The sequence below is a fragment of the Eretmochelys imbricata genome, chromosome 1, assembly GCF_965152235.1.
Source record: "Eretmochelys imbricata isolate rEreImb1 chromosome 1, rEreImb1.hap1, whole genome shotgun sequence".
Classification (NCBI taxonomy): domain Eukaryota; kingdom Metazoa; phylum Chordata; order Testudines; family Cheloniidae; genus Eretmochelys; species Eretmochelys imbricata.
Genome location: NC_135572.1, coordinates 126574544 through 126596946, shown reverse-complemented (window position 1 = coordinate 126596946; position 22403 = coordinate 126574544). Strand labels below are relative to the sequence as shown.

Here is a 22403-nt window from a genome sequence, read left to right as displayed (position 1 = left end):
GTTCACTTCCTTTGCACTGCAGAAACTTTCATAGAATCACAGTGCATCCAACAGTGATGTACAGTTTATATTTTCAGGAAGAAAGCTGAGTACAAACCAGGCCGGTCAGACATTATGTTAAACATGCAAAGAATGGAAAAGTACAAAGTCTGACAGCATAGAAACAATGTACAATGCAAGGAGTATAAGATTTCCACAGTTGCTTTCACATGCTATTTCTTGTTAAACATGTGTTAATTACGTTAGTCCCCCATTTAGAGTCAAGAGCCAAACAAGAGTCGCATTCAGATTAGCAGACTGTCAATCCCTGTAGCAGTCGTGGCCAAATTTACTGACCCTCTGAGCCACATAACACAATCTTCAGAAGTTCGAGAGCCGGGGTTCACCAGCTGGGCCTTGGAGCTTCAGCCCTGTGGGATGCGAGGTCTCAGGGCTTCTGCCCCACTGGAGGTATTTGCCAAGGGTCAGGGCTTCAGGTGTGCTCCCGTTGAAGTGCTGAGCCCCAGCAAGCATACCCCCGAGGGGCTGCAGTCCCGAGACCTCCCTCCCTGCTGGGCAGAAGTCAGAGGCAATGCGTGGGAGGGACACCGTGGGGTCATGTGCTCATCCAGATTTTTGCCAGGGTTTGCTGGCCCCACTCAGTCACATGGTGTCACCAGGGCTCCTCTCTGCATGACAGCTGCTGGAGCCAGCATGCTGGTAGCTGCAGCCATGGGAGAGGGAGCAGCGAACAGCTGGGAGCTGAAGGGAGAGCCACTGCTTTTGCTGCTGTCTCTCCCCACAGAGCTAAAGCAGGGCCCCTCCCTGCTAACACCTGGGAGTTGCAGGTGGGTCTGGTAGGTGGGACGGGGGGGGGTGGGGGGGTGTAACATGAGCTGCACTTTACTGTAAAAGAGCTGCATGTAGGCTCAACATACATAAGGAGTGAGTGTTCTAACAGTGTATTGTTGTAAAAAAAGAAGTGACAAGGTTAACTATGAGCGGGTCCAGCGAAAGCTGATCACTTCCCTGCATTCATACATCTAACAATAGACAAGAAAGGGGAGACAGAGTTATTTTCTTCCTAAAATGGCATCATAGAGCTTTCCTGTTTTCTTGACTTGAATCTCTCTGAAACCAGCTGCAGTGAGGAGCTTGCTGTACTCGGATGGCGTTCGTTCTTTTCCTTCAGTCTGAACCAACATCACCAGAGAGAAGAGCTGGGCTTCTAAAGGCCCAGTTTTGTCTTCATTCAGAAGTGTTTCAACCAGCAGCACTCCACCCCCTAGTGGGATAAAAAGATTTAAAACATGTTGATTTGTCAGAGAGGGACCCTAAAGCTTATTTTCCAACTGCATTTTTAGGTATTTCCGTAACCTTAGAGATCCCCTTTATATTAAAAGAAAAATCATGTTATATTGCTACAGTAGTTCATGAAATAGCTAGAGGGATTCTATGCATCAATTAGCTATTATTTCCTGCACTTCAAAGTAGAGAGTGAAGGGGAACCTATTAGCCGTGATTGAAACATTTATTGACTCCAGCAGAAATGAACCAGAGGTGTGGTTGCTTGGCATCTCTGAAAGTCAAGCCCCATGGGCCAGAGTTTTAAAATAAAATAATTTAGGCACCTAAAAATGCACATTGGCAATTTTCAAAATTTGAATAGGTGCCTATCAACATCATGAGGCACCTAAATAACTTTTAAAATTTGGCCTTGCTTGTCTAAAGTGTATGCCCAAACCTAGAGGCTAGGGTTGCCAATTTTGCATGGATGTATTCATGGAGGTTTTGTCAGATGTCAGTCTTTAATTAAAGATTAATCTTTAATTCCTGGAGACTCCAGGACAATCCAGGAGACTTGGCAACATTACTAGAAGCAAATTTTCAAGTTGGCCATTCTTATTCATGTGTCCTGGAGGCAAATCACTCATGTAAAAGGAGAAAGTCTTTAATTAAAATGGCCCTTTAAAAAAAGCCTGTCCCAAATAAATGATGCATATAAGTCTCTATTTTGCAAAGAGGAAAACATACCAGGCTTGCAAGCCTTGTGGATTTTTGCTAGTAGCTGCATACACTTGTCTTCTGCCCAGTCATGCAGGGTCCTAGCCAAAATGTACAGGTCAGCTTCTGGAATTGGATCTTTAAAAAAATCTCCTGTAACAAAAAGAAAACAATGCAAAAAACAGGCCTGAATAAGCAAACATTTTTAATCTGGTGTTGCAAGAAGTATAAGCTTGCTCCAAAACTGTTTGTGAGACTTGCTGGGAAGCTACACTCTTCTGCCTTGTCATGCTGAGGATTCACAGCCCACTTAAGGGGTAAATCTCCCAGTATTGGATAATTGGTGATGTGCTCTTTATCCAGCCACTTGTATGCCAATTTCATTTCTCTCTCTCTCCCTCTTTCTCTCCGTTTCCTGTCTGCTTCATCCATATAAGCCATCTGTCACACTTCTCTGTCTTTGCTTTTAGGTCATCCCCTCTCCCCTCCACTTTTTCCCCTTCTTCACTGCTGGGTCCCCTTTCTCTTTCTCTCCCCTCCTCTCCTGACCTCCACCCTCCAAAATTAACAATTTATTTCTATTTAAATAGTAAAACTAGACACATAAAACCAACATACCCTCACACTGGTGTGATGGATGATGCTATATAATTGAGGATAACTATATTTATTATAGCTGGTATCACTATTATACAATTGCAACAAACTTTGTACAAAGTATGTCATGTAAGATAACAATGGAAAAGATACATGCTAACAAATCCTGTTTAAATCCATGTATCATCACTGTACGTGAAGTTATGATATTGGCTATCTATTTGTATCTCAAATGCATTTGTTCTTGGAGTGAAGCCCATAAGGTTGTTTACATCCAGTCTTGACAGCCCATTCTGGATGGACTATCCAAGTGTGGAAGGGCTATTGGAAAGAATCAGCTTTCCAGATAGCCTCTTCCTGAGGATGACTCAGACAGCAAGTAGCCAATGGCGTCTACTGTGATTCAGCAAAACATGTCTGGCCATGTGATGGGGACATGTGACCTAAGAATCCATGTTGGCCAGTAACTCTCCATGTAGAGGTACAGTGGGCTTGGTTTGGTACAGTAAATTTCCAGGCACATGGCACAAGGTATAAATTACAGCTGAGAGAACTCCATCTTGCCTTATTCCTGCTCCAAATTTCTCTGCACTGTGGATTTATAACAAAAGAAGTATTTTAAACTAGGGACTGAGGCCCTTCCAAGCTTTTAGAAGTTTGCCAGAGAGTCTTCTGCAAATCTATGGACTCTTACATCAAAGCTGCAGACCTGATCTCAGGAGTTAGCAACTGTTTGTAATGTGTACATCTTTTACCTATTTTAGAACTCTCTTCTTTATTTTTAATATATTCTTAGTTAGTGTACTAAACATTGACTGGCAGCTTGATTTTGGTAAGATTTGAAATATTTAGTGACCTGGGATCTGTGGCTCATCCTTTGAGATTGAGGAACCTTAAAGTATGGGGAATTGGGTCACACTCAGTAACCTCTTACTGTACAAGACCTATTTGTCTGGATTGGGAACTAGGGGCTGAAATGCTTATGGGGACTGCATGTTTCGGCTTCTTGTTAACCAGTGTGGTATGACAGGAGCTCTTTTGTTACTGGGTTGGTGAATCTAATTAAAGAGGAAACCACCCGGCAGTGGGTCACATGTATATTGTAACATGACCCAACAGCATTTATCCCTTCAAATGTTACATGGATGTCTTTATGGGCCTTTGTGCCCAGTCACATTGCACTAATCTACACAACCTACTATTTTCAACTATTTAGCATGCTTTGAACTGCCCACAATTATTCAGTGAAGCCACATCTGTCCTCCCCCCAGGGTGACACCAGGAAGGGCTAGGAAGGCCACTGCATGGAGTTTGTTTCTTTTCTTTTACATTGCTATTTAATAGGGATAATGTTCAAGGACTTGGAATATATTTGCATCCTTGGCAACTAATAGCTCAGCTTCTTCAAGTCCACAGGGTGTACGTTGCTCATTACACTCTGTTATCATCAAACATGGTCCCTTCAGCACATTTTTCTTTGCAGATGAGCACACACAAAATGAACCCAGTTTACCTTCATGGAAAGTGATCCGACGTTCTTCTGGGGGTACAAAACGCTCCTTTGCCACTTGCACTACTTTAGGTAGGTCATAAATTGTGACTGTAGAATTTGGGTACAAAGAAATACATTCCTGGGCCAAACCACCTGCACATCCTTATAGTGAAAGTGAAATACAGGGTAAATGCTCAAATATAACAATACTGGTCATTTTTATAATAGCTTCCATCTCAGAAACTTAGACTGCAATGAACTCAGACTCATGCTGCCTTGTGAGATAGGTTAACGTTAGTATCCGTTTTACAGAAGGAGACACTAAGTACAAAAAAGGTAAGTGATTTGTTCCTGGTCTCCCAGCCTCTCTCTGGAATAAGACCCAATTCTTCTGCTTCCCATTCCTGTGATCTAACCACTGGACCATAAAGGGTATTGCTTTAAAACAACATAGTATGATGCAACTACAGCTGGCTGGAAATTTTCAAAGGAAGAGTGTTTTCTTTCAAAGAAATGGCCATTCTGAATATGAAATTTTTGTGCAATATTGACTTTTCCTAAGTTATAGTTTTCATGAAATTTTTATGACTTTTTTAAATAAAAAAAATAACTAGAAGTATTTTTCACTGAAAACCTGTATTTTGATAAATAGGAAATGGAGATAACCATTTCAGTGTTTTCCATCAAACATGAGAATTTAAACAAATAAAATTGAGTCTGTTCTGAACACTGGAAAACAGAAACTTCAATTTTTTAGTGAAAATGTTCTGAAAAATTTTCCACCAGCATTAAATGAAACTAAAACAGATAGTCCATTCTTCTGTTTTAAAGTTCCCATCTTCAGTCATTAGGAAGTCATGTAGCATAATAATAATAATACTTAGCCTCTTATATAGTACTATTAAACTAGATGATCATGATGGTCCCCGCTGGCCTTAAAGTCTATGAGTCTATAGTGCTATTAATCTATAAATATCAAAGCACTTTACAAAGGAGGCACATATTGTTATCTCCAGTGCACAGAGGCCCAGAGAGGGGAAATGACTTGCCTAAGGTCATCCAGCAGGCCGGGGCAAAACTGGGATAGGATCCAGGTCTCCTGAGTCCCAACAAAGTCACAATCAGCAACGTCGCTGCTGCAATGCATTAGAACCCTTCCCTACAAGCTGGCTTTGCAAAGCCCTTGCCTCCTCTCATTAGGGTTACACCAAAGCCAGGTCTTGGTATATAGGAAATGCCTCACTAAGCCATGAGCAAAATAACTGAATTGTAAAAAATGGAAAAGATTCACATCTAGTATTCACTATTCAAAAAGTTACCATACCGACCTTGTTCAGGATTAGATTTTGTTAGAAACAAACCCCAGAGGGGGAAAGAAACAGGTGAGGAGCTTAAGTTGAGTTAGTTTACATTAAAAGGACAGCATATGTCAAGGTTATTTTTCCCCCATGATATTTAAATTCATTTTTTCTCACTGTTTACAACAATGAACTGAAAACTGACCTGATTTCTCTGCTTCCGCTGCTTTTGCTCCATCCCACAAGCACATGGGTTTGTTCCTGCAGAGCTAGTCATTTGCATAAGACTGCAGGCAGTGAGCATTCAACAACGGCCTGCTCCAAAGATCAGTGGAGTCAATGGGACAATTCCCATCAACTATTTTAGGGTTTGGATTCAGACCGAAAAAGGGCACAGAAAGATTTTCTGTATAAGGACTTTGCAAACAGAAAGAAGGGTGGGAGGGAAGCAAGTTGTCCACATTTTGAGCCTACCAAATTTTATGGTGGCTCTTCAATGTTAATTCTATACAAACAGCCACCAAGAACACTTTTAAATCCCTTGTAATAAAAACACTGATTCCAGTCTAGGAAGCAGAGGACTGAAATCTCAAGACAACCAGTACATTTGTTTTGGGGGGAAAGGGACTTTAAGTTGAGTTCAAGTGATGGGTGGGGTGTGGGACAATTTGGAAAGATTCCATGGCTATGAATACGTTAAGCTTCAGGATAACTAACTTACTTCCAGCTTGCCTGCCCTACCTTGCCAGCAACCCATCTGGCGAGCAGTTTTCCAGGATCCCCCAGCTCCCTGGCTCTTCAACTGCTCCTGTGGTGGGGTTGCCCCAGAGCAGAGCTCCCAAGAAGCATCTTTCATTTGAGAAACTTTGAAATATTCCCCCTCCAGGAACACTTTGGTGTTTCCAAAATGAAGTATTGCAGAATTTCTCTTCTGCAAAAATGTTTGAGATTTTGGCTTTTCATCCCAGTTTGGGATACAGTTTATTTCTAAAACCTTGAAACTTTTGCAGTGTGAGATTCATTTTCCCAGCCAGATCTACTTAAAATGAAATAGTCGGAGGGCAGAACAGATCATGCTTATGGAACTTGATTCACCCAGGTGCTTAAGCATAGGCCTATCCTTAAATACATGATAATTCCCATTGAGGCTGAATCAGAGCCATGGGCATGGAAAGAATCCAACAAATGTAGTCAAGAAAACTTTAAAATAATAATACATGATAGTGAAAACACCACCACCATCATCATCATGTAGCAGATTTTAATACATCACTTGGCTCACGAAAAACACAGAAGTGATTGTGGTGTGACTGCAGAATTTTGACATCCAAACTGTAAGGCTATATTTGGTGCCATAAAGGAAATACATTGGCAGAGGCTGTTCTAATGCTATGAATGGCTTCTGCAGAAAATTGTCATCAATATTAGTCAGAAAACCATAGGTAAGGCCATTGCAAGGAAAAATAATGCACAGTTGAGGCGAGCTCCAGTGTTTTTGCTACCCAAGCGGCGAAAAAAAACAACACTTGCCATTGAACGGGGAGGCGGAATCCTGCCCGCCAAACACGGAGGCGGAGTGATGGTGCGGCCGCCGAATTGCCGCTGCCACCGAGGGTGGATTGACGCCCCAGAGCCCGATGTCCTGCCGCCCCTTTACATTGGCTGCCCCAGGCACCTGTTTGGTTCGCTGGTGCCTGGAGCCGGCCCTGGTTGAGGCTTTCTGAAAGTCTTTAGAGCAGTGGTTCTTAACCTGGGGTGCACACATCCCCTGGGGGTGCGAGATGCCCTTTCTGGGGGTGCAAGACATGCTTTAGCAGTTGAGAAGTGAAAGTGGTCAGAACAGATTAGCCAGACTTCATTTCTGCTTTCTGTGTTTTAGAAACTTGAGAGAGCAAAACAGCAGGGGAGAAGTAGAAATGGAGATTGCGTGGTACTATAAATCCTGACAGGATTGAAATACAGAGACAACGTTAAAGCTGTTTGGGGTAAGACGTATGTAGGCAATTCATCAACCTGAAGGCACTGAATGTAGTGAAGAATAGCCTGGAAGCTGTTCTGGTAGAATTTCTTAAGCAATGGCAAAAGAAAAACCTACCAAACCAGTGAGAAGGAAAATAAGCTGCTGCTTAGATCTATGGGATTCTTTAGACTGAGGGAAACATTCCGCTTTCTAATGCTTTTATCATTTTCATATTTTTATAGGACTTGGCTCAAAATGTAAAATGCTTCCCTTGTGATTGATCCTGGCCACGTAGTCTGTCCTGTTTTTCCTTTACTCACACAGGTCGAAGAACAAGTGCAATATGTATCCATAGCTTACCAAAGAAAATAGTTCAAAGTTCTGATGACACTTACCTCCCAGATCATAAATGACCGTGAAAGCTGAAAGGTCAAATGCAGCAATCACATCTCTGCCACAAATACTCCAAATGGCATTTAAACCATACATGAATTTGATCATCTCGTCTTCTGATCTAGTCATTTAAAAGAACATTGTTTGTAGCACAAGTAAATTATGACACATTCATTGATGGCGAGCATCATATAACTTGTGCTTTTAGCTGAAATACTGTATTAAACCCTGTTTCTCGGCCAGCATGCACAATCGTCTATTTGGACCACTATTAAAATGAACTTACATTGACAGATATTCAAAATATTAAGAATAAATCCACCCTGTTTCATATTCCTACATTTTAATAAGACTTACTGAAAGTTACACTTATCTAGCAGTGTGTTATGATGCTAAGTCTAAGGGTCTCCAGCTGTTTTTCATTTAACAGAATTTTCCATTATACCAAACATTGTACATAGCACATTGTTCATGACAGGTTGCCAGTAAGAACGTGATGTTTAGATACCAAGGTGATGAGCACCTTAGACATACCAGAGAGTCTCAACACTGGATACCATTGAAATGACGGGGTTTTCATGTGAATAGGACTAATCATCATATTTCACAGTCAAAGTGGTAATACAAAATAGAAAAGATATCCACATAAAAGAAAAGCATAAAACTCCCAACACTAAATTGATTATTACCTGTAGAGAGCCCCAAAGATGTCTTCTGATGAAATACCAAATGCTCGCTCATACTGGTTTTTTCCATCTCTTAAATAAAAATAAATACGTGGTATTTGTATTTTAATACCTTACTGCATTGGTGACAATTTTGGTTTATTAAGGTACCTATTTTATTCAACTTATTAAGGTACAAGTGTTACCCTTTGTGTTATTGATTTGATCAGCGATTCTGAAATGCGGCCACCAACCACTTTTTGTGCAGCCACAGGGCTGCCAGCAGTAGGTACTTCCGGCCCCGGGATGGCAGGCTTCAGGGGCCCCAGCACTTCAGGAGGCAGGGCACAAGGCCACCTGGGGCAGCCAAGCTCCCAACCCACATCCATGGGGAAGCAAGGCCCCCAGGGCAGCAGCTGCAGCCAGACTCCCATCCCCCATCTGGGGGCAGTGGGGTCCCCTGGGCTCCAGGCCCCTGCCCCTCAGGCTATCTGACTTCAGCCCCCATTCCTGGGACAGCGGGGCTCTCAGGGCAACGCTTCAGCAGGTGAGGCAGTAGGACCCCTTTGGGGCAGCCTAGGTCCTGGCCCCCATCCTTGGGGGAAGTGGAGCCCACAAGGGTAACGAGGGCAGCTGGGCTCCCCAGCCCCTGGTGGCTATGGAGCTCCTGGCCCACAGGGCAGCATGGCCACCATCATGAGTTGGCTGCATCCTGAGGCCACCAAAAAAAAATTGGGGCGGGGGAGGGGGAACCCCTGGCTTGATCATTCTGAAAGCGGTCTGTGCCACAACCAAAAGATTCAGAAAGGAAATCAATCTCTACTTTGTTATTATTTTATGTTCATTATTGGACACCACTAAGAGGAAGGAAACACAACTGCTATTTGATGTACCAGAGACAGGGCTCAGATCCTCAGCTGGTGTAAATTGACATAGCTCCATAAAGAGTTGTGCTGACTTGTACTGGCTGAGATTCTGGCCCAATATACACTGACTTCCTTCCTCACTTTCTTCTGCCTTTGGCAACAAAACCAATTAGGATCCCTGCAAGCATCCCTCAGCAACTATTCATCATCATTTGCCTGGCCGAGGGCTTCCCTCCACAGAAACTGTTGTCATGATTAAATGTTCCCCTTGGGACACACCAAAGAAGCATTGTATAGAAGTGTGTTTCCTGAATCTACAGTGAATTCATCCACTGAAGCACTAGTAAACATAAGCTCATGAAGTAATAGTTCAACATGCTTCCCAAACAATTACCTGTCAATATCTTCATTTTTTCTTGTTTCTCCAGAGACACGCCTCTGCCTGAGAAGGTTCACAAATGTAGCAAAGTGCTTTACTGCACTGGGTGTTGGCACATGAATTTTGTACAAACGACAAAAGATTTCATCTCCTTACCTCACAGCATCTGTCAGGTAGTGCCAGCACAAATAGATGGTTTTGGAGTAGTACATCCAATTATGATACTGAGACTTGGGACTTGATTTTGTAAGATAGAGGTTGGAAAGCTCTGTGTTCCTGTAAAAGGCTAAAAGGAAAAAGAAGGTAAATTAACATTTACAAACTTGTCATTGTGCAACGCCTGTTTTACAGCATAATCTTTATAACAAGAACAAGCTGTAGGAATGTAACCAAAGCAACAAAGAAACTAGATAGGCCAGAGATGGGGAAGGGCCCGGGTGCACGCATGCATAGCATACCATATCTACCCATCAGATTCTGCAAGAACTGGAGTGAAGAATTGCAGGATGGAAAAGGCAACCCCATTACCACCACCATTTCTTTGTGAAAGTAGATAAATCATACGGCTGTGGTGGTGTCTCTTTCCACTATGCTTTTTAGTGTTTGTGCTCAAACACACTTTATTTAAATAGTAACACCTAACATACTAGTCTTTTTTGGCCTGGTGAGGAAACCAAGGGGAGAGTTAAGTCCCCAGGACATAATTCCACCCACTTCTGAGGCCATCTACCGCTACTGAATTTCAGTATTCTCATTGGCTGATTATGGGAGTCATCTCAAAGATGCAAAGTTTTGGGTTCTAACTATGCTTACTATATGTCTTTAATGGACAGACATATAGGCTGCTATATGTGTTCTCTCTTACAACAGAGGCAAACTCCCACTGAATTCAATGAGAGCCAGATTAGGCTTTAAATCTATTCCTCCACTGTGTGTGATGGCAAGACTGAGGGTCTGGGCAGCTCCAGGAGAATCTCTGTGTGTGCTCTACACCCAGGCAGCTGCCACAAAGGAGAAAAGTTCCTCTGAAGCATCCAGCTGAACTTCTATTAGCAGGGTGGATGCTACCTCATTTGTGTTCCTGCAGCTGGCCTGGTTGCCCTGGAAAGGGTGTAGGTGGCTTCAGAAGTGGCCACAGATTTCTAAGGGCTTGTCTACATGGTGAAATGGACTGGAATAGCTGTTTGGAAAAAGCTCCCCATGTGGACAGCTTAGTTTAATCCATTTTAGAAGTGGATAAAGCTAAATGGAACAAGCCAAATCTTATTCTACTGTGGAAAAGCTACAGCAAATTCCCCCATCCTTATTCCAGAATAACTTCCCCATATAGATGTTGCCTAAGAGAAGAGAAAGTATTTGTAAAAAGGCCACTCTTCATGGATGTGTGTCACAGCAGTCCCCCTGCTATGCAAACAAACACAGTAAGAATAAAGTTTAGGACCCAGTGTACCAATGGGTTTATATTAACCCTTAGAACTTTATTCCTTGATTGCTTGATTCCCATGGAAGGACTGGAGAGAGGGTCTTGATAGCTGGGAGGGTGTGTGTATGTGTGTGATCTATGAGGAGCAATCTGAGAGGTTGCAAGTAAGTACAACAAACGTGAAGAGGTTTGTGTCACGGGGCCTGGCACGAACGCTGAATACATTTGTCATTCACTAATTTAAATTGATCATTTGGAACTGCAGATTTTTGGAATTATCCAAAGGCAATGTTACAAGTTATTTATTGTTCAAAAACCCCGCTCATAACAACATTTGTATGCTTCCTGTGTTTAATACAAATAATTTTTTTAAAAATGTTCTTGTTTGTTTAAAGCATGCTACTGCTGCTTCTGTAGGTAGATAGATATTGTATCTAGTGTGAAAGTAGAATGAATTATATTGAAATTATAATTCATTAAAGAAATGCTACTTGAAGAGTTTGTTGAAATATAGTTGTCAGGAAGAGAAACATTAAGCAGTGTGAGACAATGGGTCCTCAAACTAATTAACTTAGAGCTCCTACTGAGCTAGGAGATTGGTAAATGTTAGTATGCAAGTAAGATATGTATGTATATTTGTCAGTTTCTGCTTTCTTTTGTCTCTTACGTTAAATTGGCTTTGGCTTAGCTGTATAAATAAGTTATCTTGAGCCTCAGAGAGGGGCTCACATCTGGGTGCATTAGCAAAGCGCTTTGCTAATAAACAGAGTGGTCTGACAAATTATGTGAGTCCTGAATCTGACTTTGACACTAGGGTGACCAGATGTCCCGATTTCATAGGGACAGTCCCGATTTTTGGGTCTTTTTCTTATATAGGCTCCTATTATCTCCCACCCCCGTCCTGATTTTTCACACTTGCTGTCTGGTCACCCTAATTGTATCTGGTACAGTCTTTTCCTGCTCTCTGTGGGCTTTTCTCCTCATTTCTCCCTACTAAATAGTGTACTGTGGGCACAATTCAGGCTGAAAGCGGAGAACGCACAGCAAAGAAGTTTCTTTGTATACATAGGATTTTCATTCAGGGTTACTTTGTCTGAACACATCTTTTTCTAAGCTATCTGTAAATATTTCTAAAGTACACTTCACATTGCAGAGTTCCAGACCTTCAGCCAGTGTAAACAGGCATAGCTCTGTCAAGTACAATGGAGTTCCACCAGTTTATACCAGCTGAGGATCTGACCTCTTGTCTTTAGCTCAGGAAGTCTGAAACTGCACTTTATGAAATAAAGATAATTAATATGAAGATATAAAGACAATTGGCCAAGTCAGCAGGAGAGCTTAAAGTCTAAATTAGTGCAACTAATATCTTCTTCTAGCCTTCACGCTATATATATATACATTTACACATCTTACAACACTCTCTTAGATTCCCTTACAGCTGCTTAGTCTCAAATTCCCTTCCCTTATGGGTAATTACTATTGCTTGTGAATTTGGTCCAGTGAGTTAAAGAGGTTCTTAGGAGAGGTAGAAAAGTGACTATGCATCTGTTTTACTCTCTTACTCCTACCAAGTTCAGTTTTTGTAAATCTGCTGCATTGAGATTTTTCAGGTCACACTGTACCTCTTCCCTCATTCTGGCATTTTGGCGTTTAATATTATAACTCAGTCTCGCACATGCTATTTAATGAGGCCTTAAAACCAACAGTGATTGAATTGTTAGCCTTCTCCCTTCCCGACAACATTACCTCCTTCACTTTTCATTTCGACTCCCAGGAGCTTTAATCCCACACAGGCATCAAGTAACCGTTCCATTCCGCTGGCGCTGGTGCCCAAACGTTCAGCAATGGCATCTGAAGACAGGGGCCCTTCTGACTCCAGCAATAGATCAAACACTCCCAACTCACAGGCGGTAAACATAATCTGAAAGCAAACGGGGGGTGGGGCAGGGGAGTAAGAGAAAGTGCAGATGCCCCCCGATGATGAGTTCTAATGTAATTTCCAAGCATTATTTGTATGCTTACCTTTGAGACTAAAAACCCATTGTTGTATTGAAATAAGACCTGAGGATAGTCAAGATCTTGTGTGGAGGTCATTTTCCTTCAGCACTCTGTGAGAGATCTTCTTGCCTTTGTTGTTTAAATAGGCTAATTTTGCACTAGATACAGATCACACTGGATAGTTCACTTAATCTGATTGGTCAGGGGCTTCCCTAGCCTCTTCCCCAAGGGGGTTGGGGCTGAGGTGTGTTGTTCTGTCCCATCTAGTGGCACGGAGACCATGTAGAGAGAGAGATAAAATTAGTCTGCTTTACAGCCTTAGCTAACAGCCAGTTGGCTTTTAGCTCATGCAGTAGAGGCTCGTGCACTAAGCTCTAGAGGTCCCACTTTCAATCCCACCCCCCCAAGACTGGGTTCTGTTGGCATTATGTTGTGACAGTGCCAAATTATTATTATGAATTACTGTGATTGATATGAATGACTGTGGTGAGCATGAGTTTGGTATGGCTTGGTACATCTGAATTTGCGAGAGGATTCTGGGAGCAGGGTTCTCTTGGCATCAGACAGTTGGTACTGAAATTTACTGAGAGTGTTGAAATTGGTTAATCAGAGACTCTATCTGTGTGTGTGTGTTTCAACTTGAAACTTTGGTCATATCAGCTGTTGGGCAGCTCGCAAAACTAAAGACAACACAAAAGACGTGATCAATGAGCTTGGAATATAATGAGCTGGATCAAAATGACCCTTTTGGATGGCACCACATTAAGAGCTCAAATGAGTGATTGATGAGAGGGCAACCGTCAACTGATCTTTGGTCTCTATCTGTTTTGCAGTCCCTTCTAAAATATAATTTGAAATACCAGTAATGAAACACCCACAGGTATATTTCTGGGACATGTGACTCTTTTTGAGAGCAAGGGGTATAAGTACTAAGAATATCATACGTGCGGTGTTAATTGGTTAGTTAGTTCCACAATTAACATCTGAAGAGGTCTGTGATGCTGTAAGAGAGAGAGCCTTGGGGTAGCCAAAACCCTGCTTCAGGGGACATTTGACAAGACCAAGTACTTGAGGAGGAAAGAGAAGAGAAGAAAAGAAATCTCCAGCTAGGACTTGTAGCTATACCTGCTTTGTTTGCCAATTAGGATACTGTGCAAGGCCAACATAGTTACTGAGGGTTTACGCTTGGGAAATTGAGGCTTATTAGGACGAGCTATTGTTAGGGCCCTACCAAATTCACGGCCACGAAAAATGTATCATGGACCATGAAAACTGGTCTCCCTCCATTAAATCTGATCTTTTGTGTGCTTTTACCCTATGGGCGTTGCTGCCTTCAGAGCTGTGTGGCTGGAGAGTGGCAGCTGCTGACTGAAGGCCCAGCTCTGCAGGCAGCGACACAGAAGTAAGGGTGGCAATACTATATCATGCTGCAACACCCCCTACAATAACCTTGCGGCCGCCCCCCCGACACACACACAAGCAGTGTTCCCTCTAATTTTTGACATCCACATGCAGAATGAATTTTGTTATGTGCACCAATATGGAGGTGATGTGTGACACACCACTTTCATACTGGTGCACATAACAAAATTTATGTGGTGGGGGTGGGGCTGAGGGTTTCGGAGTGGGAGAGTGGGCTCAGAGCTGGGGCAGAGGGTTGGGGTATGTGCGAGGGGTGAGGGCTCTGGCTGGGGGTCAGAGCTTTGCGGTGGGGCTGGGGATGAGGGGTTAGGGTGTGGGAGGGGGCTCAAGGCTAGAGCAGAGGGTTAGGGTGCAGGGAGGGTGCAGGCTCTGGGTTGGGGCCTGGAATGAGGGGTTTGGGGTGCAGCCTGCCCTGGGGCTGCAGTGGGGAGAGAGGACTCCTCCAGCCCTCTCTTGCCACAGCAACTCAGAGCTGAGGGAGGGGCTCCTCTCCCAGACCACGGCAAGTCCGGGCAGGTCTGTGTTGGGGGTAGGGGTGGGGCTCCTCTCACTACCGCAGCAGATCCGTGCTGGGGCTGGCAGGGAGAGGCATCTCTCCCCGCACCATCCTGAACCCCTGTGTGGGCTTAATAGGCAGATATGTGGCCGCGCAGCTTAGAGGGATCTTAGCCCACAACTACTTTTTGGGTCAGGACCCCTACAATTAGAAATGTCTTGAAATTTCTGATTTAAATAGCTGAAATCATGAAATGTATGATTTTTAAAATCCTATGACCGTGAAATTGGCTAGACTGGACCATGAATTTGGGAGGGCCCTATGTATTGTATAACCTCTTACGGCTTGTGTGATTCTTTCTCAAATAAACTGCAGAGCATTGAGCAAATTGAATCCAAATTTTCACTGGTATCGGTTACAATCTGCCCAGCTGTGGGCCACTAAAGATCCGTTTCAATAAGGTGGACCTTAGCCCCCCTCTCCATGAGACCCTGACCCTCTCTGTGGCACCACCATTGTCCCGCCCCCACCCGCGCTGCCCGGACTTACCTCTGAGCTGCTGCTGGAGGTGAGCACCTGGACAGTAGCTGCCGCTTTGTCTGCTCTGCTTTCAGAGCCTGGTGGCCACAGAGCAGGAACTGCTCTGTGGGGTGGGCTACAGGGGGGCCAAGGCAAATTTTAGAGTGGGTATAATCCCCTGCAAGCCCCCCTCTTCCCTTATCACTACCCCTATTATTAGTTGTGAGAAAGCTATGTTATAAAAAACACACTAGAAAGGCAATGTAAGTGTATGTAACATGTTGGACCGAAGAAATCTGATGAGGTTCAACAAGGATAAGTGCAGGGTCCTACACTTAGGACGGAAGAACCCAATGCACCGCTACAGACTAGGGACCGAATGGCTCGGCAGCAGTTCTGTGGAAAAGGACCTAGGGGTGACAGTGGATGAGAAGCTGGATATGAGTCAGCAGTGTGCCCTTGTTGCCAAGAAGGCCAATGGCATTTTGGGTTGTATAAGTAGGGGCATAGCCAGCAGATCGAGGGATGTGATTGTTCCCCTCTATTCGACATTGGTGAGGCCTCATCTGGAATACTGTGTTCAGTTTTGGGCCCCACGCTACAAGAAGGATGTGGAGAAATTGGAGAGAGTCCAGCGAAGGGCAACAAAAATGGTTAGGGGACTGGAACACATGAGTTATGAGGAGAGGCTGAGGGAACTGGGATTGTTTAGTCTGCAGAAGAGAAGAATGAGGGGGGATTTGATAGCTGCTTTCAACTACCTGAGAGGTGGTTCCAAAGAGGATGGTTCTAGACTATTCTCAGTGGTAGAAGAGGACAGGACAAGGAGTAATGGTCTCAAGTTGCAGTGGGGGAGGTTTAGGTTGGATATTAGGAAAAACTTTTTCACTAGGAGGGTGGTGAAACACTGGAATGCGTTACCGAGGGAGGTGGTGGAATCTCCTTCCTTAGAAGTTTTTAAGGTCAGGCTTGACAAAGCCCTGGCTGGGATGATTTAATTGGGGATTGGTCCTGCTTTGAGCAGGGGGTTGGACTAGATGACCTCCTGAGGTCCCTTCCAACCCTGATATTCTATGATAAGACACAGAAAATATTAATTTAATTAATAACAGTATTCTGTACATTTATACATAGCCCAGAATCCTTGTAATAACTTAGGCCTAAACTTAGGTTGAGTGTCATGAGCAACAGTAGAAGTAAGCCAGGGCAGAAGGCAAAAGTGCCTGAGAGCAGCCTCTGGCCTGAATGTCCACTCATCACGGCGCACCAGCCAGCGCAGGTGGAGGGACCGGGGTGCCCCACAGTGGCGCGGACTGACTGGTTGAAGAATTTAAATCAGCCAGTTACTTCTGTTAGGTTTCTCGCTGTTCTTTGGCTCTCTGTCTATAAAGTACAGACCGGAGAATCACTATGTATTTTATCAGCCAAAATAGCATTTTAAAAGCTAATGAGAAGTTACAGAAAGCAAAATAAAGATGTTTAGATGATAGCATTTACAAAATGTCAAAAACCTGAACAGGGGAGGTTACAGTTTATCAAGACATAATAAATCAGTTACATTAATTCAGGGTCTAATCATAACCATGGTACAACGGCAAACTTCTGTCCTAGTTCTATGCTGTTCTGAGTGGGTGATTTTAGCACCAGTGTGGAACTAACGCTCATTAAATATAGATCCATATTTATCTCCAGTCAAGTTTATCTGCCTGTGGATTTATGGAATTGCTCTATGTCAGTTCAACCACACAAGTCTAAAGCAGAATTTAGAAATTCAGACCAATAATCCCAGATCAGTTCAAAATTACCTTTTCCAGGTATATTTCGCCAAGCATTGCCACCTATATGGCACAAAACTATCACTTGTTATACCCAAAATGTAATATGCAGGTATCATTCTGAAGCTATTTTAATTTTTCTGGAATTTCACCGGTATTGTAAACTTTAAACAGAGATTTAAATAAATGGGGAAATCTTTGGTTTATAAACCAGTTCACATATGCTGCTTTTTTTTCTGTCTGCCTATGAAACTGTGGATTCTCTTGACCATAAAAAGCTTTATGTGATTTCTAAGCTGAACTCTTTGAAACACTCAGGGTTTCTCATAGTTCGTTTTTGTTGTAGGCAAGCACAGTTTCCTGTAACAAATAGCAGTAGTAGGCTTATTTAGTGTAATTAGTTTCTCCAGCCTCAGTACTCTCAACTACTTACAAATTTAACGTAATTTCCAGACGAGGCTAAACTTGTAAGTGAAATACAGCTAACAAAACATCATGCGTTTTAGTCACTTGGGCCTTGTCTACACATTAACCAGCATAGCTATTGCAGAATAAGCTATTCCACAATAGTGCCTCATGAACACTCTGTTCCAGAATAAAAGTATACCCCAATTATCCAAAGGTTGCTGGAGACACACAGCCTAAATTTAGACCTAAATTATTACAAGGATTCTGGCCTATGTGTGGATGTGCAGAATGTTATTATTAAGTAAAGCCATATTTTCTCTGTCTTCACTACATAGTGCAACTACACACAGGTTACATGCACATACAATTACCCTTCTATTGTATTTTCTGAGCATGTCTGTCTTTAGAAGCTTGTGCCACCTCTTAGGCTGGAGTTTAAGGAGAGTAGATGAACCTTCTGAAGAGGTCAAAAGCAGAAGTCAGCACAGAGAGAAGGGTTTACATTGCACTGTCCTACTTTAAAAGAATGCTATGCTTGAACATTCGGAAGTCATGGCGTGACTATTGCGGATGAACTCACAACCTTAACTCTGTTCATTGTGTGTTTGCACAACACAAACTGTAATCGCAAATTGAGCTGCTATTTCTCAAGTAGCACAATATGTCATATAGTGTTTTCTACAGTGTTAGATACACATATCATCTTCTGCACAGAGTACCACTCTGTGTATACCAGAGTCCATTTGAGTTAGTTACGTCCAAGATACAGTAGAATCTTTCTCTCAGTCATAAAAAGTTCCTTTCATTAGCTCAGCTTCCCCTGCTGGGATCTTATCAATCCCTTCTTCCTTTTATTAATAAGGGAGATTATACCACCTCACATGGTAGCAACATGGAAGGAAGGAGATAGAGGGACAACTTGCACTCACCTTCTGCTATGGGTCCAGCTAGGGGATACGAAACAATAGGGCTGATTGCCCCATAACTCAAACTACCCTGAATTTTCTTCTTGGGGCCTCTTCATATGCAACCAACCTACACCTCCTCCTTATTAGCCCTTTCCTGGCTAGGTGTTACTCGTTAATGAAGCAGTTGGATCCACATCTGCTTTCCCTGAAGTCTCTCTCTTGATTAATCCCACACTGCCCTTATATCTCCCAGAAGGCCTGGTTCTTAGTCACATGGTCTCCAACACATGACTTCTGTACTCATCCCCTTCATCTGGGGAGGCAAGCTAAAGTGTCACACATGAGACTGTATCCCAATCATTGTTCCCTCAAAGCTGTGCGCGTGTGCGTGGGCGCCCACAGATCCTAAACCCCACACACACGGCGAAACACCGCACGCACAACAATTTGCACAGAAGAAATTTTTTGCTCACACGGCCTGTCCAAAATTAGAGGGAACATTGATCCCAACCCCACTCTGCTTACCTCACCTCAAAAGGTGAATTCAGCCCAGGTCAAGGTGTCTGAGGGGTGACTTGCTTCCAGAAAAATTATCCTCCTAACTCCCAATACTCAGTGATCAGTGTTAGTATATAGGTCTGTTTGTTAGCCTGGGATAGAATTTGGGGTTTGACTTTTTGATACCCTTATACTAATATGTGTAAACAAAGGACAAAGACACTGTGATGTTGCTTCTGCCTAGTCAGCTGGATTTCTTAGTACAATGGGAACAGATAAGAGCAGTTAAAGTGTTACTCAGAGCATACTTTAAGATTGCCTCGACCCCTATCTCAAGGCAAAATCAAGCAACCAGATGGGAGGGGCAAAGGGGCTTGGGTGGGGGGGGGGAGCGATATAAAACACTAAAAGCCCAAAGAACTGCTGACCCAAGCACAACCTCATTCCTTACCCCTCCCATGGTGTACAAAAGGTGTGGGATGAAGACCCCCAGACTCAAAATGGAACATGACCAAAAATTGTAAGGGGTGGGACTGTGGGCGTGCATTGTAGGTATATTTGGGCCTGCTAAGAAGGAGGAGATGGGAATGGGGACACAGGCAAGGGTCAGAGCTGGGAAGGGGAACGTGGGGTAAATGCTCTGCGGCGTCAGGGCTGGGAACAGAACCCTGGGAAACAGACTCTGCCGGCGTGTAGAGCTATGGACATGCTTGCTTGGAACTAACCCCAATAAACATCACTTTGCCTACACTTCAGATTTGCTGTCTGCGCATCAAGAACCAGGGAAGTGGGAGGTTGAAGGGAAAGTCCTCTAACAATCAGTTGATACTCAGCTGGAATAAGAGTTTTTATTCCTTCCAAAACTCCCGTTTTTTAAATTATGCTTACTACAGCAACTTTGGTTAGCGTAATGATCGGTGCAGACAGCACCTCCACCAACATACAGTGCTGCATTTCTGTTTTAGTGTGTAGTCTGTAGTCTTGTATATTGTTATGTGTTGTGTCTGGTCTGGGGGGATTAGTGGGCAGTCAAGTCCTGCCTGTATGTGCTAGAGTCCAGTGATGAGCTGGAGCTGGTTTGCACTGGTTCGCACGAACCGGTTGTTAAATTTTGAACCAGTTTTAGAACCGGTTGTTAAAAATTGTTACGGCTCCCTGAGCTCCCGGCCGGGGAGACTCCCCCGGCCCCTCCCCCGTCTTCCCCCCTCTCCCAGAGCCTCAGCGTGCCACGCCCCTGGCACCAGTGCCCTGGACCGCTCCTCGGCAGCTCTGCAGCGCCTGCCGCTTTGAGCAGCATGGTCAGGGGGTGGGGCTGCGAGCTCCAGCAGGCCACGTGGCATCCAGACACGCTGCCCTGAGCAGCATGGTAAGGGGGCTGGGCCGGGGCTGGGAGGAGGGGTTGGATAAGGGGCAGGGAGCGGTTGGAGGGTCGGAGGTTCTGGGGGGGCGGTCAGGGGACGGGGAACGGGTTGGGTAGGCGTGGGAGTTCCGGGGGTTCTGTCAAGCAGGGCCGGTGCAACCACTAGGTGGACTAGGCGGCTACCTAGGGCACCAAGTGGTTGGGGGTCGCCAAAAAGCGGTGCCCGCCCCCATATTTTTAAAACAGTGGAGCACAAGGCTGCCATTGCTCCCCGGCTCGAGAGGGGACGCCTGCGGCGTGGCCAGTCCCTCCCCCCGGGGGAGCAGCTGGCGGTGGAGCAGGGAAGAGGAGGGACTAGCAGTAGCAGCTGTGCCTTCTTCCTCACGCCATGGGCCGAGCCAAGCTCTCCGCCGCCCCTGGGAATCTTGGTGGCAGCCCGCCGCCGAGAGCCCCAGGGGTGGCAGGGAGCCTGGCTTGGGCACGGGGGGGCTGTCTGCCTGCACCACCGCTGAGAGCCCTGGGGGCAGCAGGGAGTCCAGCTTGGCCCGCGGCGCAGGGAAGAAGGCGCAGCTGCGTTCTGCTCTTTGGGCGGAGAAGCTGGGTGTCTACTCTGCCTGCAAGGTACCTAGCCAGGCTGCAGGAAGCCGCACGGATCTGCTGAGCACCAGGGGGTGGGCAGGTCCAGTTCCTGGCCTGGGGAATGGTGTATGTGGGAGCAACCCGGGCACCCCTCCCCCAGCCAGTGCTACCCCCTCCAACACCACCAACCAGCTCCTTCAATCCTGTGCAATCCCTGCACCAACAACCCACCCTGTCCCACCACTTTTGCCTCTGGGCAGCCTCCACCCAGCCCCCTTCCCTCCCCCAGCAGCCAGCCATGGTCACCTTCACCCCTGCATCAACCTCGGGACCCCCCAGCTCACCCCTCCCTGCCACCTTCACCCCCCCGCAACAACCCCGGGCACATACACACCCCTGCCTGCCAGCCCCTTGCAACAACCCCCTGCTGACCACTTCTCCCTTGTGCCACTCCCTCCCTGCCACTGCATCCCCTGCAACAAGCCCCTTTTGCCTCTGTGCAATCTCTTCCCTGCCACTACACCCCTGCCTCCTCCACCTCTTGGCACATCGCTTAAATCAGAGCTTTTTATAGGGAACTGGTTGTTAAGATTTTGGCAGCTCATCACTGTGCTAGAGTAGCTACTTTAAGTGTTCTAGAAATTGCTTTGTATAAATGAGTATTACAATACTCTTATCTATATAAAAGTTTACTCCTTTTCTGGATCCAGCTAAGCTCCTGGACTCAGTGGTATCCTGTAGCATGAGTGCCACAGACAGAGTGGGGGGAAACACTTCATTTGATTAGTTTTGAATGTGATACTTTTCATTATACTGAGGTCCTCTTGTTGTTGTAATGTGAGACTGAATTAAACATCTGAAGAAACTGAAAGATGGCAAATCCTGACAAGAAAGAGTTCACTCCCTTTACACTGCATACATTTTCATAGAATCTCAGTGCATCCAACAGTATTCAGTACAGTGATGTACAGTTTATATTTGCAGAAAGAAAGCTGAGTACAAACCCAGATGGGTCAGACATTATGTTAAATATGCAAAAAATGGGGAAAGTACAAAGTCTGACAGAATTGAAAAATGTATAATGCAAGTAGTATAAGCTTTCCATATTGTTGCTTTCACATGCTATTTCTTGTTAAATGTGTGTTAATTACTTTATTCCCACAGTTAGAGAGTCCAGAGCCAAACAGGAGTCACATTCAAGCTGGCAGACCGTCAATCCCTGTAGGCTCAACATACATAATGAATGAAAGTTCTAACAGTGTATTGTTGTACAGAGAAAGTGACAAGGTTAACTATGAGCTGGGTTCATTGCTGCAGTCTAGTAAAAGCTGATCACTCCACTGCATTCATACATCTAACAATAGACAAGAAAGAAGAGACAGAA

At 44.5% G+C, this 22403-nt stretch overlaps 1 protein-coding gene across 2 annotated transcripts; it reads right to left on the bottom strand.

The window, feature by feature from the left end:
• Positions 1-1052: 1052 nt before the first annotated feature.
• LOC144258992 (acetylserotonin O-methyltransferase-like) lies at positions 1053-13150 on the bottom strand. Of its 2 annotated transcripts, none has more exons than XM_077807148.1 (8): positions 13079-13150; positions 12803-12977; positions 9790-9919; positions 8413-8481; positions 7726-7844; positions 4094-4234; positions 2014-2136; positions 1053-1264 (listed from the first exon to the last, which is right to left on the bottom strand). In XM_077807148.1, the coding sequence occupies exons 1-8, from the start codon at positions 13148-13150 to the stop codon at positions 1053-1055; spliced, it is 1041 nt and encodes a 346-aa protein (XP_077663274.1). The 2 variants fall into 2 exon arrangements, with proteins under 2 accessions (XP_077663274.1, XP_077663275.1); XM_077807149.1 differs by having other exon boundaries at positions 12812-12977.
• Positions 13151-22403: the final 9253 nt, after the last annotated feature.